Source organism: Taudactylus pleione, unplaced genomic scaffold (genome assembly GCF_031769625.1).
Source record: "Taudactylus pleione unplaced genomic scaffold, aTauple2 ptg001067l, whole genome shotgun sequence".
Taxonomy (NCBI): domain Eukaryota; kingdom Metazoa; phylum Chordata; class Amphibia; order Anura; family Myobatrachidae; genus Taudactylus; species Taudactylus pleione.
In genome coordinates this window covers 315579-329519 of record NW_028285468.1, presented here as the reverse complement: position 1 = coordinate 329519, position 13941 = coordinate 315579, and the positions used below count along the sequence as shown (strand labels likewise).

General features: G+C 42.2%; 1 protein-coding gene across 1 annotated transcript in view; it reads right to left on the bottom strand.

Annotated features, from left to right (window-relative positions):
• Positions 1 to 12234: 12234 nt before the first annotated feature.
• The window catches only part of LOC148453886 (uncharacterized), a 142437-nt gene continuing 140730 nt past the window's right edge, over positions 12235 to 13941 (bottom strand). The window contains exon 8 of the mRNA XM_088461565.1: positions 12235 to 13308. Within this exon, the coding sequence (XP_088317691.1) occupies positions 12429 to 13308 (880 nt within the window). The 3' untranslated portion in view covers positions 12235 to 12428. The remainder of the gene's footprint in view (positions 13309 to 13941) is intronic.

Genomic DNA, 13941 nt, shown 5'->3' with positions numbered 1-13941 from the left:
GGCACGCCCACCAAAGGGGGCGTGCTGTCAATCACCATCGACAGCACGCCCCCTTTGGTGTGAGACTCCGAGCGACGGCTTCCCCGTCGCTCGCCGGGTCTCGCGCATGCGCACGACCGAGGCACCTCCATCGTGCGCATGCGCATTTGGGTAACATCGACCCGCTTGCGAGCGTACAGCGCTTGCAAGCCGGTCTGAATGAGACCCAGAGTCCAAATGGATCCAAATGATTCCAGGAGTCTGGATAGTGTGTCAGAATGTCTCAACATGTTACGCTGAGCAATGGACGCTCAGCTTTCATCAGTGGTAAAGTCTTTATTTGCTGCTAAAAATGATCAACCTGGGGTCAGATAAAAGAGAGAATTTTCCTTCTAACCAATCAATTGTTACAGGAGCGGACTTTAATGGTGTCTTCTATGCATGCTTTTAATTTTTTTATATTTTTAATAACTTTTTCTAATGTGTGTATTTTTGAGATGCATCTACACTGTCAGATTATCAGTATATATGTGATAGATTTTATATGATTTTTTCATTTATTTTAAAACCGTCCATCATCTTTTAATTGTTCTTTAGCGCTGGTTATACGTTATTAGAGATGTGTTTGATCCTGGGGGTTTATTGTGCGCCTTCCAGGATTTTAAGTCCAAATATTTGCTTTCCAACAATGAGTTCTACCTGTATTTGCCAATTCGTCATTTTATACATCCTTCACTATCACCCATGCTAAAGGAGGCCGATACCGATATTTTATACAGTCATCACTATCACCCATGCTAAAGGAGGCCGATACCGATATTTTATACAGTCCTCACTATCACCCATGCTAAAGGAGGCCGATACCGATATTTTATAGTCCTCACTATCACCCATGCTAAAGGAGGCTGATACCGATATTTTCTAGTCCTCACTATCACCCATGCTAAAGGAGGCTGATACCGATATTTTATACAGTCCTCACTATCACCCACGCTAAAGGAGGCTGATACTGTTAATTTATACAGTCCTAACTATCACCCATGCTAAAGGAGGCTGATACCGATATTTTATACAGTTTTCACTATCACCCATGTTAAAGGAGGCTTATACTGATATTTTATCCAGTCCTAACTATCACCCATGCTAAAGGAGGCTGCTACCAATATTTTATACAACCTTCACTATCACTAATGCTAAAGGAAGCCGATACCGATATTTTATACAGTCCTCATTATTATCCATGCTAAAGGAAGCTGATACCGATATTTTATACAGTCATCACTATTATCCATGCTAAAGGAGGCTGATACCGATATTTTATACAGTCCTCACTATTACCCATGCTAAAGGAGGCTGATACCGATATTTTATACAGTCCTCACTATCACCCATGCTAAAGGAGGCTGCTACCGATATTTTATACAGTCCTCATTATTATCCATGCTAAAGGAAGCTGATACCGATATTTTATACAGTCATCACTATTATCCATGCTAAAGGAGGCTGATACCGATATTTTATACAGTCCTCACTATTACCCATGCTAAAGGAGGCTGATACCGATATTTTATACAGTCCTCACTATCACCCATGCTAAAGGAGGCTGCTACCGATATTTTATACAGTCCTCACTATCACCCATGCTAAAGGAGGCTGATACCGATATGTTATACAGTCCTCACTATTACTCATGCTAATGGAGGCTGATACCAATATTTTATACAGTCCTCACTATCACCCATGCTAAAGGAGGCTGCTACCGATATTTTATACAGTCCTCACTATCACCCATGCTAAAGGAGGCTGATACCGATATGTTATACAGTCCTCACTATTACTCATGCTAAAGGAGGCTGATACCAATATTTTATACAGTCCTCACTATCACCCATGCTAAAGGAGGCTGATACCAATATTTAAAAACCCTTTTCTAATGTTCCAAATATTATGCATTACAAAACACGACATTTGTATCCTTACTTGTTTCCTGATCCCGTAGATGTCTTATGGAAAAGCTGTGTTCAGAGTTGGTCTTTGGAAATTCCACAATTAGTTTCTCCTACTATATTATTGAAACATACAGAAAAGACCTTGAAAATTCTCCACCCCCCCCCGTTTGGCAGGAAGTACATATTAAAACCATTCATAGGGCAAACATTTGTAAAGCGCAACGGAATATGCTGCGCTATATAAGAAACTGTTAATAAATAAATAAAAAACATGTCATTCAGGGAGAATGGGTGTGGTATAAGAGATAGACAGTAATTAGACAATGTCTAGATAGACACCAGATGTTAGACAGTGAATAGTTAGAACAGGGACAAAAGTCAGACCCACTAAAGTTAGAAATGTAAATATGTTGAAAGGTACAAAATGTCGACATGGTCAAAAGTTCACCATGAAAATGGTCGACACAAAAATGGTCGACAATTTTTTATTTTATTTTTTTAGCCCTAATCTTCACCCAAACCCTAACCCTCCCTCCTGGTGCCTAACCCTAACCGTGGGGGTAAGTGCCTAACCCTAAAAATTGTTAAAAGGTTGTCGACCATTTTTGTGTCGACCTTTTTACATGTCTAACTTTAGTTTGTCTGACTTTTGTCCCTGTCAAACTTTCACTGTCTAACATGTGGCGTCTATCTAGACATTGTCTAACAAATTACTGTCTATCTATATTCGGGAACCTGTGAGAATCAGGAGGTTGCCCAAAATGTAAAGCTTCCCGAGTCACATTCTTTCATAATATGTGGGAATGTGGCAAAATACGAAAATTTGGGGAAAAAGTTATGGTCTTTATAAACAAGATTTGTGTCTTACATCTTCAGAAAGACCCCCTAGCTATGTTATTTGCTCATTTTGCAAACTGGGATCTACAAAGGGAGAAAAACAGAACCGTTACCCTTTCTTACAGTAGTCGTCACTGTAACGAAAAAGGTTATACATCGAAATTGGAGTCTCTACTGCACCTTCTTCAGGCGATAAAAAATACACTGCTACAAATCATATATTTCAACAGATAGGCCACTTTACCTGATGTTGAGAAAGGAGTGATCCGTTTTCATGCCTAATGGGGTTTATACACTGACAGTTTGGATCTCGACACCAAAGCACACATAATGAAGCTGTCTGAAACCACGACTTGGTGTTTGCTTCGTAATCTGCAGTTATATATCCCCAAAAATAAATTTCCCATTCTGTTCAGTGGGTTATTTTATATGCCTCCATAGCTGGAATTTTGAGATAATAATGAAAGGCCTTGCCGCACTGGGGTTCAGATCATATCTTTTATATGTATATATGCTTTATTTTATTATCATTTTATACATTTTTCTTTTCTTATTTTTCTTCATGCCTGTGAACGTTCTTTTTGTGGAATTCGGTGATTGAATTTTTATAGTGAGTTGTATCATATAATTTTATTTCTGCAAGTTGCTGATTCAGACTTGGTTCATTTGTTAATGCTGAAAAGAATGGCACGATATCCTGTATGTATAATTTCTTTTTTTGGTTGTCAAAAAATGTTGAAAACCCCCCCCCCAAAAAAAATCAAAACTCATATTTAAAAAAAAAAAAAAAAAAGTTATTCGATATGAAAGATCTGTTTTGGGATCACCAATGAATGTGAAATAAATAGACCTAAGAGTAAAGAGAATAAAACATCAATATTGAGGGATTTGGAATGAAGAATTTATTATCTCAATATATAACAAGTGAGACAGACACGTATATATAAACATAAATATGAGTAATTAATGGTAGGGCTGTATGGCTCAGAATTTCCTTATTACACACGCTTCATACTGTATTCACATTTCTAATTCTCTTTCTTTTAATATCTCACTGACTGTATATAATCTATGCATGTTACAGCTAACAATAAAAGTTATATTTCATACATGTGCATCAATGACAACCTCTTCTAGTTCTTCCTTGGTGTTAGCAGAACAAGGCAGTGACCCTCCTGATGTGTAGAGGAGTCCGTTGGGAGCATTGGTGTAACTAGGGTAAGGTTGAGCGGGGCACATGCCCTGGGCACCGTGGTAGGCCCAGCAGAGGGGGAGCCGCCGGCCAGGGCATTGTACCCGCACCGCCCACTCCCAGCATTGCATCCTGACTGACTTTAATGAGCAGGCAAGCATGCCTGCTGGGTTGTCTGCAGCGGAAGCTCACAGCCCCTCTCGGATAGTCTTCCCATTCTCTATCCTGACCTGAGAGTTGCTGCGTACGCCTGGTGAAGAGTGATTCTTCCTTCACCGGGGCTCTCTCCGCTCGAGTCACCACAGATATGTATTGGGGGTGGCTAAGCTGGCACGGTAAGGGGGTGGGAGATCACCGCTCATGTGTATTGGGGGGGTGGAAGGGACCAAGCTACCGCAGGGGGGAGAAACTCGGCTGACCGCAGGTGTGTTAGTATTTTCATGTGTGGTGCCAGGGAAGGGAGGGGGGCTGGCTGCATTTGTGTGAAAGAGGTGTGTGTATATGTGTCAGTGTGCATATCTGTGTCAGTGCGTATGTGTTGGTGTGCTGAGAGACAACGCAGGGGTGAGCTAATGGTGTGACAGAGATGATGCGGGGAGGAGGTGATGGTGTGCTGAGAGACAATGCAGGGGGGAGGTGGTGTGACTGGTATGTTGCAGGGGGGAGGTGATGGTGTGCTGAGAGACGATGCGGGGGGAGGTGATGGTTTGTTGAGACAACGTGGTGGGGAGATGATGGTGTGCTGAGAGATGAGGGGAGATGATGGTGTGCTGACAGTTGATGCAGGGGAGGAGGTGATGGTGTGCCGAGTTGATGCAGGGGAGGGTGATTGTGTGCTGAGAGATGACGCAGGGGGGAGGTGATGGTGTGCTGAGATGATGATGCAGGGGGGTGGGTGATGGTGTGCTGAGAGGGGAGATAATGGTGTGCTGACAGTTGATGCAGGGGAGGTGATGGTGTGCTGAGTTGATGCAGGAGAGGGTGATTGTGTGCTGAGATGATGATGCAGGAGGAAGATGATGGTGTGCTGAGATGATGATGCAGGGGGGTGGGTGATGGTGTGCTGAGAGATGACGCAGGGGCATATTGTGGCTGAGAGCCTCATGGGGAGGGAAGTTACACAGGGGGAACGAGTCTGGTTGAACCACTGTTGTATGATGATGATCATGTTGATATTCCTACACAAACAGGCATCATCTGGACGTGTGACCTACATGAATAGTGAATACTGACTGAAGACACTGTCTTCCCAGGGAGGATACATTTCTTCAGAGGTTCCAGATTGTAAGAAACCACCATATAGGTAAGGTGCATATGGAATGGAATGTTCTCAGAGTGACAGAAATGGCTGACGTGTCATGTTGTCGCGCCCCTTCCGGTATGTGACCTTTTTTTTAATGTATTTTACTACATGGTGGTGGTGGGGGTGCCAATCTTAAAAACTTGCCCTGGGCTCTGAAGACCCTAGTTACGCCTCTGATTGGGAGAGGCCGAGAGACGAGGTTACAGAGGGTAGATTGGAGGCATGAGGTGATTGTGGACTGTCAGTAGTGATACTGAAATCACCCATGATGATGGTGGAGATGTCTGAGGATAGGAAGGTAAGGGAGCCAGGCAGAAATATGTTCCAGAGATTGTTAGGGTGGCCCAGGTGGGCAATAGACAGCAACACACAGAGAGAAAGGGGTGACAGTCCTGAAAGAATTTACATATTATGTAAATTTGAGTGATGGTACCTGTGGGAGAACTGTGTATGTGATAGATTGGGACAGTAGTTTTCCAACCCCACCTCCTGTACTATTACCAGGCCTGGAGGTGTGAGTGACGTGTAGGCCACCATGTGACAGTGCTGCAGGGAAGGGAGTGTCTGTGTGACAGTGCTGCAGGGGAGGGAGTGTCTGATTGTGTGACAGTGCTGCAGGGAAGGGAGTGTCTGATTGTGTGAGCCATGTTTCTGTTATCACCAGAAGGTTGAGGTTATTTGAGGTAAAGGTCATGGATGGATGTAAATTTGTTGCAGACAGAGCGTGCATTCCATAAGGCACATTATAGTGACTGGGAGGGTGATGGGGAAACATGATATGTATGAGGTTTGCTGGATTTATATTCCGCTATGAGTGGGGCCTGGATTTGGAGATACAGTCAGGTGCATAAATATTGGGACATTGACAGAATTTTCATATTTTGGCCTCTATTCACCACCACAATGGCTTTGAAATGAAACAAACAAGATGTGCTTTAACTGCAGACTTTCAGATTTAATTTGAGGGTAATTATATCCACATCAGGTGAACGGTGTAGGAATTACAACGGTTTCTATATGTGCCTCCCACTTTTTAAGGGGCCAAAAGTAATAGGACTATCAACTCAAAAGCTATTTCATGGACAGGTGTGGGCTATTCCCTCGTTATTTCATTATCAATTAAGCAGGTAAAAGGTCTGGAGTTGATTCTAGGTGTGACATTTGCATTTGGAATCAGTTGCTGTCGACTCTCAATATGAGATCCAAAGAGCTGTCACTACCAGTGAAGCAAGCCATCATTAGGCTGAAAAATCAAAAGAAACCCATCAGAGAGATAGCAAAAACATTAGGTGTGGCCAAATCAACTGTTTGAAACATTCTTAAAAAGAAAGAACGCACCGGAGAGCTCAGCAACACCAAAAGACCCGGAAGACCACGGAAAACAACTGTGGTGGATGACAGAAGAATTATTTCCCTGGTGAAGAAAAACCCCTTCACAACAGTTGGCCAAATCAAGAACACTCTCCAGGAGGTAGGTGTATATGTGTCAAAGTCAACAATCAAGAGAAGACTTCACAAGAGTGAATATAGAGGGTTCACCACAAGATGTAAACCATTGGGGTGAGCCTCAAAAACAGGAAGACCAGATTAGAGTTTGCCAAACAACATCTAAAAAAGCCATTACAGTTCTGGAACAACATCCTATGGACAGATGAGACAAAGATCAACTTGTACAAGAGTGATGGGAAGAGAAGAGTATGGAGAAGGAAAGGAACTGCTCATGATCCAAAACATACCAACTCATCAGTGAAGCATGGTGGTGGTAGTGTCATGGCGTGGGCATGTATGGCTGCCAATGGAACTGGTTCCCTTGTATTTATTGATGATGTGACTGTTGACAAAAGCAGCAGAATGAATTCTGAAGTGTTTCGAGCAATATTATATGCTCATATTCAGTCAAATGCTTCAAAACTCATTGGACAGCGCTTCACAGTGCAGATGGACAATGACCCGAAGCATACTGCAAAAGCAACCAAAGAGTTTTTTAAGGCTAAAAAGTGGAATATTATGCAATGGCCAAGTCAATCCCCTGACCTGAATCCGATTGAGCATGCATTTCACTTGAAGACAAAACTGAAGGGAAAATGCCCCAAGAACAAGCAGGAACTGAAGACATTTGCAGTAGAGGCCTGGCAGAGCATCACCAGGGATGTCTATGCGTTCCAGACTTCAGGCTGTAATTGCCTGCAAAGGATTTGCAACAAAGTATTAAAAAGTAAAAGTTAGATTTAGGATTGTTTAGTTTGTCCCATTACTTTTGGCCCCTTAAAAAGTGGGAGGCACATATAGAAACCTTTGTAATTCCTACACCGTTCACCTGATTTGGATGTAATTACCCTCAAATTAAATCTGAAAGTCTGCAGTTAAAGCACATCTTGTTTCTGTCATTTCAAAGCCATTGTGGTGGTGAATAGAGGCCAAAATATGAAAATTCTGTCAATGTCCCAATATTTATGCACCTGACTGTATGTCACCAGCTAATAGAAGCAGACGAGAGAGATAATTATAGTTGTAGGAGGAGTATGAAAGATTTTTAGGGTGACAGGTTAAGGATGTTTGTTAGTGTATATAGATAACAAGAGAGCTCATGTGTGTATATAAGAGAGGAGTAGAGTAATGAGGTGGCAATGTGTACAGAGGGGTGAGATACAGGGAGAGTGACGGATGTAATAGCCTTAGAGCAGATACCATGGAGTGATATAGGAAAAAGCTCATGTGTGTACATAAGAGGGGAGTAGAGTAATGAGGAGGCAATGTGTACAGAGGGGTGAGATACAGGGAGAGTGACGGATGTAATAGCCTTAGAGCAGATACCATGGAGTGATATAGGAAAAAGCTCATGTGTGTACATAAGAGGGGAGTAGAGTAATGAGGAGGCAATGTGTACAGAGGGGTGACATACAGGGAGAGTGACGGATGTAATAGCCTTAGAGAAGATACCATGGAGTGATATAGGAAAAAGCTCATGTGTGTATATAAGAGGGGAGTAGAGTAATGAGGAGGCAATGTGTACAGAGGGGTGATATACAGGGAGAGTGACAGATGTAATAACCTTAGAGAAGATACCATGGAGTGATATAGGAAAAAGCTCATGTGTGTATATAAGAGGGGAGTAGAGTAATGAGGAGGCAATGTGTACAGAGGGGTCATATACAGGGAGAGTGACGGGAGTAATAGCCTTAGAGAAGATACCATGGAGTGATATAGGAAAAAGCTCATGTGTGTATATAAGAGGGGAGTAGAGTAATGAGGAGGCAATGTGTACAGAGGGGTGATATACAGGGAGAGTGACGGATGTAATAGCCTTAGAGAAGATACTAAGGAGTGATATAGGAAAAAGCTCATGTGTGTATATAAGAGGGGAGTAGAGTAATGAGGAGGCAATGTGTACAGAGGGGTCATATACAGGGAGAGTGACGGATGTAATAGCCTTAGAGAAGATACCATGGAGTGATATAGGAAAAAGCTCATGTGTGTATATAAGAGGGGAGTAGAGTAATGAGGAGGCAATGTGTACAGAGGGGTGACATACAGGGAGAGTGACGGATGTAATAGCCTTAGAGAAGATACCATGGAGTGATATAGGAAAAAGCCCATGTGTGTATATAAGAGGGAAGTAGAGTAATGCGGAGGCGATGTGTACAGAGGGGTGAGATACAGGGAGAGTGATAGATGTAATTGCATTAGAGAAGATACCATGGAGTGATATAGGAAAAAGCTCATGTGTGTATATGAGGGGAGTAGAGTAATGATCAGGCAATGTGTACAGAGGGGTGACATACAGGGAGAGTGATGGATGTAATAGCCTTAGAGAAGATACCATGGAGTGATATAGGAAACAGCTCATGTGTGTACATAAGAGGGGAGTAGAGTAATGAGGTGGCAATGTGTACAGAGGGGTGAGATACAGGGAGAGTGACGGATGTAATAGCCTTAGAGAAGATACCATGGAGTGATATAGGAAAAAGCTCATGTGTGTATATAAGAGGGGAGTATAGTAATGAGGTGGCAATGTGTACAGAGGGGTGATATACAGGGAGAGTGATGGATGTAATAGCCTTAGAGAAGATACCATGGAGTGATATAGGAAACAGCTCATGTGTGTATATAAGAGGGGAGTAGAGTAATGAGGAGGCAATGTGTACAGAGGGGTGATATACAGGGAGAGTGACGGATGTAATAGCCTTAGAGAAGATACCATGGAGTGATATAGGAAAAAGCTCATGTGTGTATATATAAGAGGGGAGTAGAGTAATGAGGAGGCAATGTGTACAGAGGGGTGAGATACAGGGAGAGTGATGGATATAATAGCCTTAGAGAAGATACCATGGAGTGATATAGGAAAAAGCTCATGTGTGTACATAAGAGGGGAGTAGAGTAATGATCAGGCAATGTGTACAGAGGGGTGACATACAGGGAGAGCAATGGATGTAATAGCCTTAGAGAAGATACCATGGAGTGATATAGGAAAAAGCTCATGTGTGTATATAAGAGGGGAGTAGAGTAATGAGGAGGCAATGTGTACAGAGGGGTGACATACAGGGAGAGTGATGGATGTAATAGCCTTAGAGAAGATACCATGGAGTGATATAGGAAACAGCTCATGTGTACATAAGAGGGGAGTAGAGTAATGAGGTGGCAATGTGTACAGAGGGGTGAGATACAGGGAGAGTGATGGATGTAATAGCCTTAGAGAAGATACCATGGAGTGATATAGGAAACAGCTCATGTGTGTATATAAGAGGGGAGTAGAGTAATGAGGAGGCAATGTGTACAGAGGGGTGATATACAGGGAGAGTGATGGATGTAATAGCCTTAGAGAAGATACCATGGAGTGATATAGGAAACAGCTCATGTGTGTATATAACAGGGGAGTAGAGTAATGAGGAGGCAATGTGTACAGAGGGGTGAGATACAGGGAGAGTGATGGATGTAATAGCCTTAGAGAAGATACCATGGAGTGATATAGGAAAAAGCTCATGTGTGTATATATAAGAGGGGAGTAGAGTAATGAGGTAGCAATGTGTACAGAGGGGTGAGATACAGGGAGAGTGATGGATATAATAGCCTTAGAGAAGATACCATGGAGTGATATAGGAAAAGCTCATGTGTGTATATAAGAGGGGAGTAGAGTAATGAGGAGGCAATGTGTACAGAGGGGTGAGATACAGGGAGAGTGATGGATATAATAGCCTTAGAGAAGATACCATGGAGTGATATAGGAAAAAGCTAATGTGTGTATATGAGGGGAGTAGAGTAATGAGGTGACAATGTGTACAGAGGGGTGAGATACAGGGAGAGTGATGGATGTAATAGCCTTAGAGAAGATACCATGGAGTGATATAGGAAAAAGCTCATGTGTGTACATAAGAGGGGAGTAGAGTAATGATCAGGCAATGTGTACAGAGGGGTGACATACAGGGAGAGTGATGGATGTAATAGCCTTAGAGAAGATACCATGGAGTGATATAGGAAAAAGCTCATGTGTGTATATAAGAGGGGAGTAATGAGGTAGCAATGTCTACAGAGGGGTGAGATACAGGGAGAGTGACGGATGTAATAGCTGTAGAGAAGATACCAAGGAGTGATATAGGAAAAAGCTCATGTGTGTATATAAGAGGGGAGTAGAGTAATGAGGAGGCAATGTGTACAGAGGGGTGATATACAGGGAGAGTGATGGATGTAATAGCCTTAGAGAAGATACCAAGGAGTGATATAGGAAAAAGCTCATGTGTGTATATAAGAGGGGAGTAGAGTAATGAGGAGGCAATGTGTACAGAGGGGTGACATACAGGGAGAGTGACGGATGTAATAGCCTTAGAGAAGATACCATGGAGTGATATAGGAAAAAGCTCATGTGTGTATTTAAGAGCGGAGTAGAGTAATGAGGCGGCAATGTGTACAGAGGGGTGAGATACAGGGAGAGTGACGGATGTAATAGCCTTAGAGAAGATACCAGGGAGTGATATTAGAACAATCAATTTTTAAAACATGTTGATTTTGGATTAAAAGGTGAAATTTTTAGGACAGTACATAAACAAATGTCAGGTTTGAATATGAAATTACCTGGTTACAGATGGTGATCAATGTGTGTTACACTGTTTTTTTTTTAACTTGTTTAGAAAACCCACTTAGTTATTCCACGCTTTGTGTATTACCACAGTTAGTTGCCCCCTCAGCTAGCTGCCCCCTAAGACTGAATGGTAAGAAATACTATGGCTGATAAGACACATGACTACATCTGAGCCAATTGGTCAGTGGAATGAAATGCAGAGTGATGAAAGGACATACATAGCACTGTGTGTGTGAGTATATAACAGGCAGTGTGCTAGTATAATCTATGTGTCACTGATCCCCATCACACACAGGTAATGACAATTACAGTAACTCATTACATCACATACGTATAACATCAGATGGAAGATGTGATGTTCTCCACGATGGACTGACATTGTAAATTTGTCACCACATGGATCTCTTGGGTAAAGTTTAAGGAGATTGAGGATTACTTGCTTTTGATTAGCAACACAAAATACACCTTTCCCTCCCTGTTCCCTTTAGTTGTCCATGACTGTGTAATATATACTTTCCTTTTATTAAGGTTGATTGTTGTGTGAAAAATATACCAATGTTTGTCCACTGATGGCGCTGTGTATTATCCATTCTGCTATTACTGATACTCAAAATGGAATCAGTATGGAATACCACCGGCCGCATGGTTCTAATCCCGACAGCAGCAGCCCGGCAGGGTTGAAAATCCCGATCGTTCATTAAAGGTAAGTATCGCTAACCTAACCCCCCCTAAGGTGTGCCTAACCCGAACCTCTCCCCCAAGTGCCTAACCCTAACCTCTGCCCCAAGTGCCTAACCCTAACCTCCCCTTCCCCACAGCTGAAGCCTAAGTCTCCCAGGGGGGGGTGCCTAATCCTAAGTCCCCCCCAGGAGCCCCTAACCTAACCCTCTCCCCCCCGCAACTGTCTGCGCCTGGCGCAACTTTGATCGGTATGCCAGGCGTCGGGCTTTCGGCATAGGTAAAATGACAGGCGTTGGGATTTTGACGCCTGTCATTAGACCCTTGCTGGGATTAGACAGTCAGGTTGCCGACAGTCGGCATTTAGACCATCGGCATCCCGGCTGCATACCCTCAAAACATAATAGATTAAGCAATTCAAATGTTTAAAATATTTTGGCTAAAGTACTGTGTTTTATGTCTATCAGCTCGTTTTTTATGTATTATTTGATGTGTAACAAGATTTGATTTCTGTGTAAAGCATTTCCCACACTCAGAGCATGAAAATGGTTTCTGACCTGTGTGACGTTTCTGATGTTGAATAAGGACTGATTTTCTGGTAAAACATTTCCCACACTCAGAGCATGAAAATGGTTTCTCACCTGTGTGATTTCTCTGATGTATAACAAGTTCTGATTTCTGTGTAAAACATTTCCCACACTCAGAGCATGAAAATGGTTTCTCATCTGTGTGATTTCTCTGATGTATAACAAGTTCTGATTTCTGTGTAAAACATTTCCCACACTCAGAGCATGGAAATGGTTTCTCATCTGTGTGATTTCTCTGATGTCTTATAAGATTTGATTTATTTGTAAAACATTTCCCACAGTCAGAGCAAGGAAATGGTTTCTCATTTGTGTGACGTCTCTGATGTGTAAGTAGACTTGATTTTCTTGTAAAACATTTTCCACACTCAGAGCATGAAATTGGTTTCTCACCTGTGTGACTTCTCTGATGCATAACAAGAAGTGATTTTCTGGTAAAACATTTCCCACACTCAGAGCATGTAAATGGTTTCTCACCTGTGTGAATTCTTTCATGTATAACAAGATCTGACTTCTGTGTAAAACATTTCCCACAATCAGAGCATGGAAATGGTTTCTCACCTGTGTGACATCTTTGATGTCTAACAAGATATGTTTTGCCTTTGAAACACTTCCCACAATCAGAGCATGGAAATGGTTTCTCACCTGTGTGATGTCTCTGATGTGTAACAAGAGCCGATTTATAGGTGAAACATTTCCCACACTCAGAGCATGTATGGTGCTTTGCACTGGTCTTAGTTGGTTGGTCATTAATGACGTTTGTGTTCTGTTGGGCACCTATAGAACAGGAAAATATTGTATCTACTGCAGGAGCTGTAATAGGTGTACCACTATCTGAGGTATCAGGAGAACATTCCCCATAATCAGAGGGATCAGATGGTACATGTGCACTGTGAGGTGCTGGATATATAATTGTGGTTTTAGGGTTTTGTCCTAGAGAATCTCGGGTGATGTTGTGATCTTCTATGTCACCATCTGTAGATAAGATGAAATGTCCCTCTGAGATCTTCCTTCTGTTACATACATCTGCTGGGAATAAAATAATATATGATAAAAATATTGTTTCCCTGTAACTGGGATAGTTTTCTAATAGGGACTACGGTGACAGTTCCCCAAATTAGTAACAAATGGGGAAGTTCCGTTGTGTCATAGTACAATGTATAATGGTCACATATTATACTATGCTATAATTATCACAGGGGTTACATGTTTATTCTAATACAAAACATAAAGACAATTGTTGTCGGCATTGGCGCCATCATTACATACCTGGTTGCATCTAGCAATCCAAGCACAAGGACTTCAGCAATACATAAAGACAATTGTTATCGGCATTGGCGTCACCA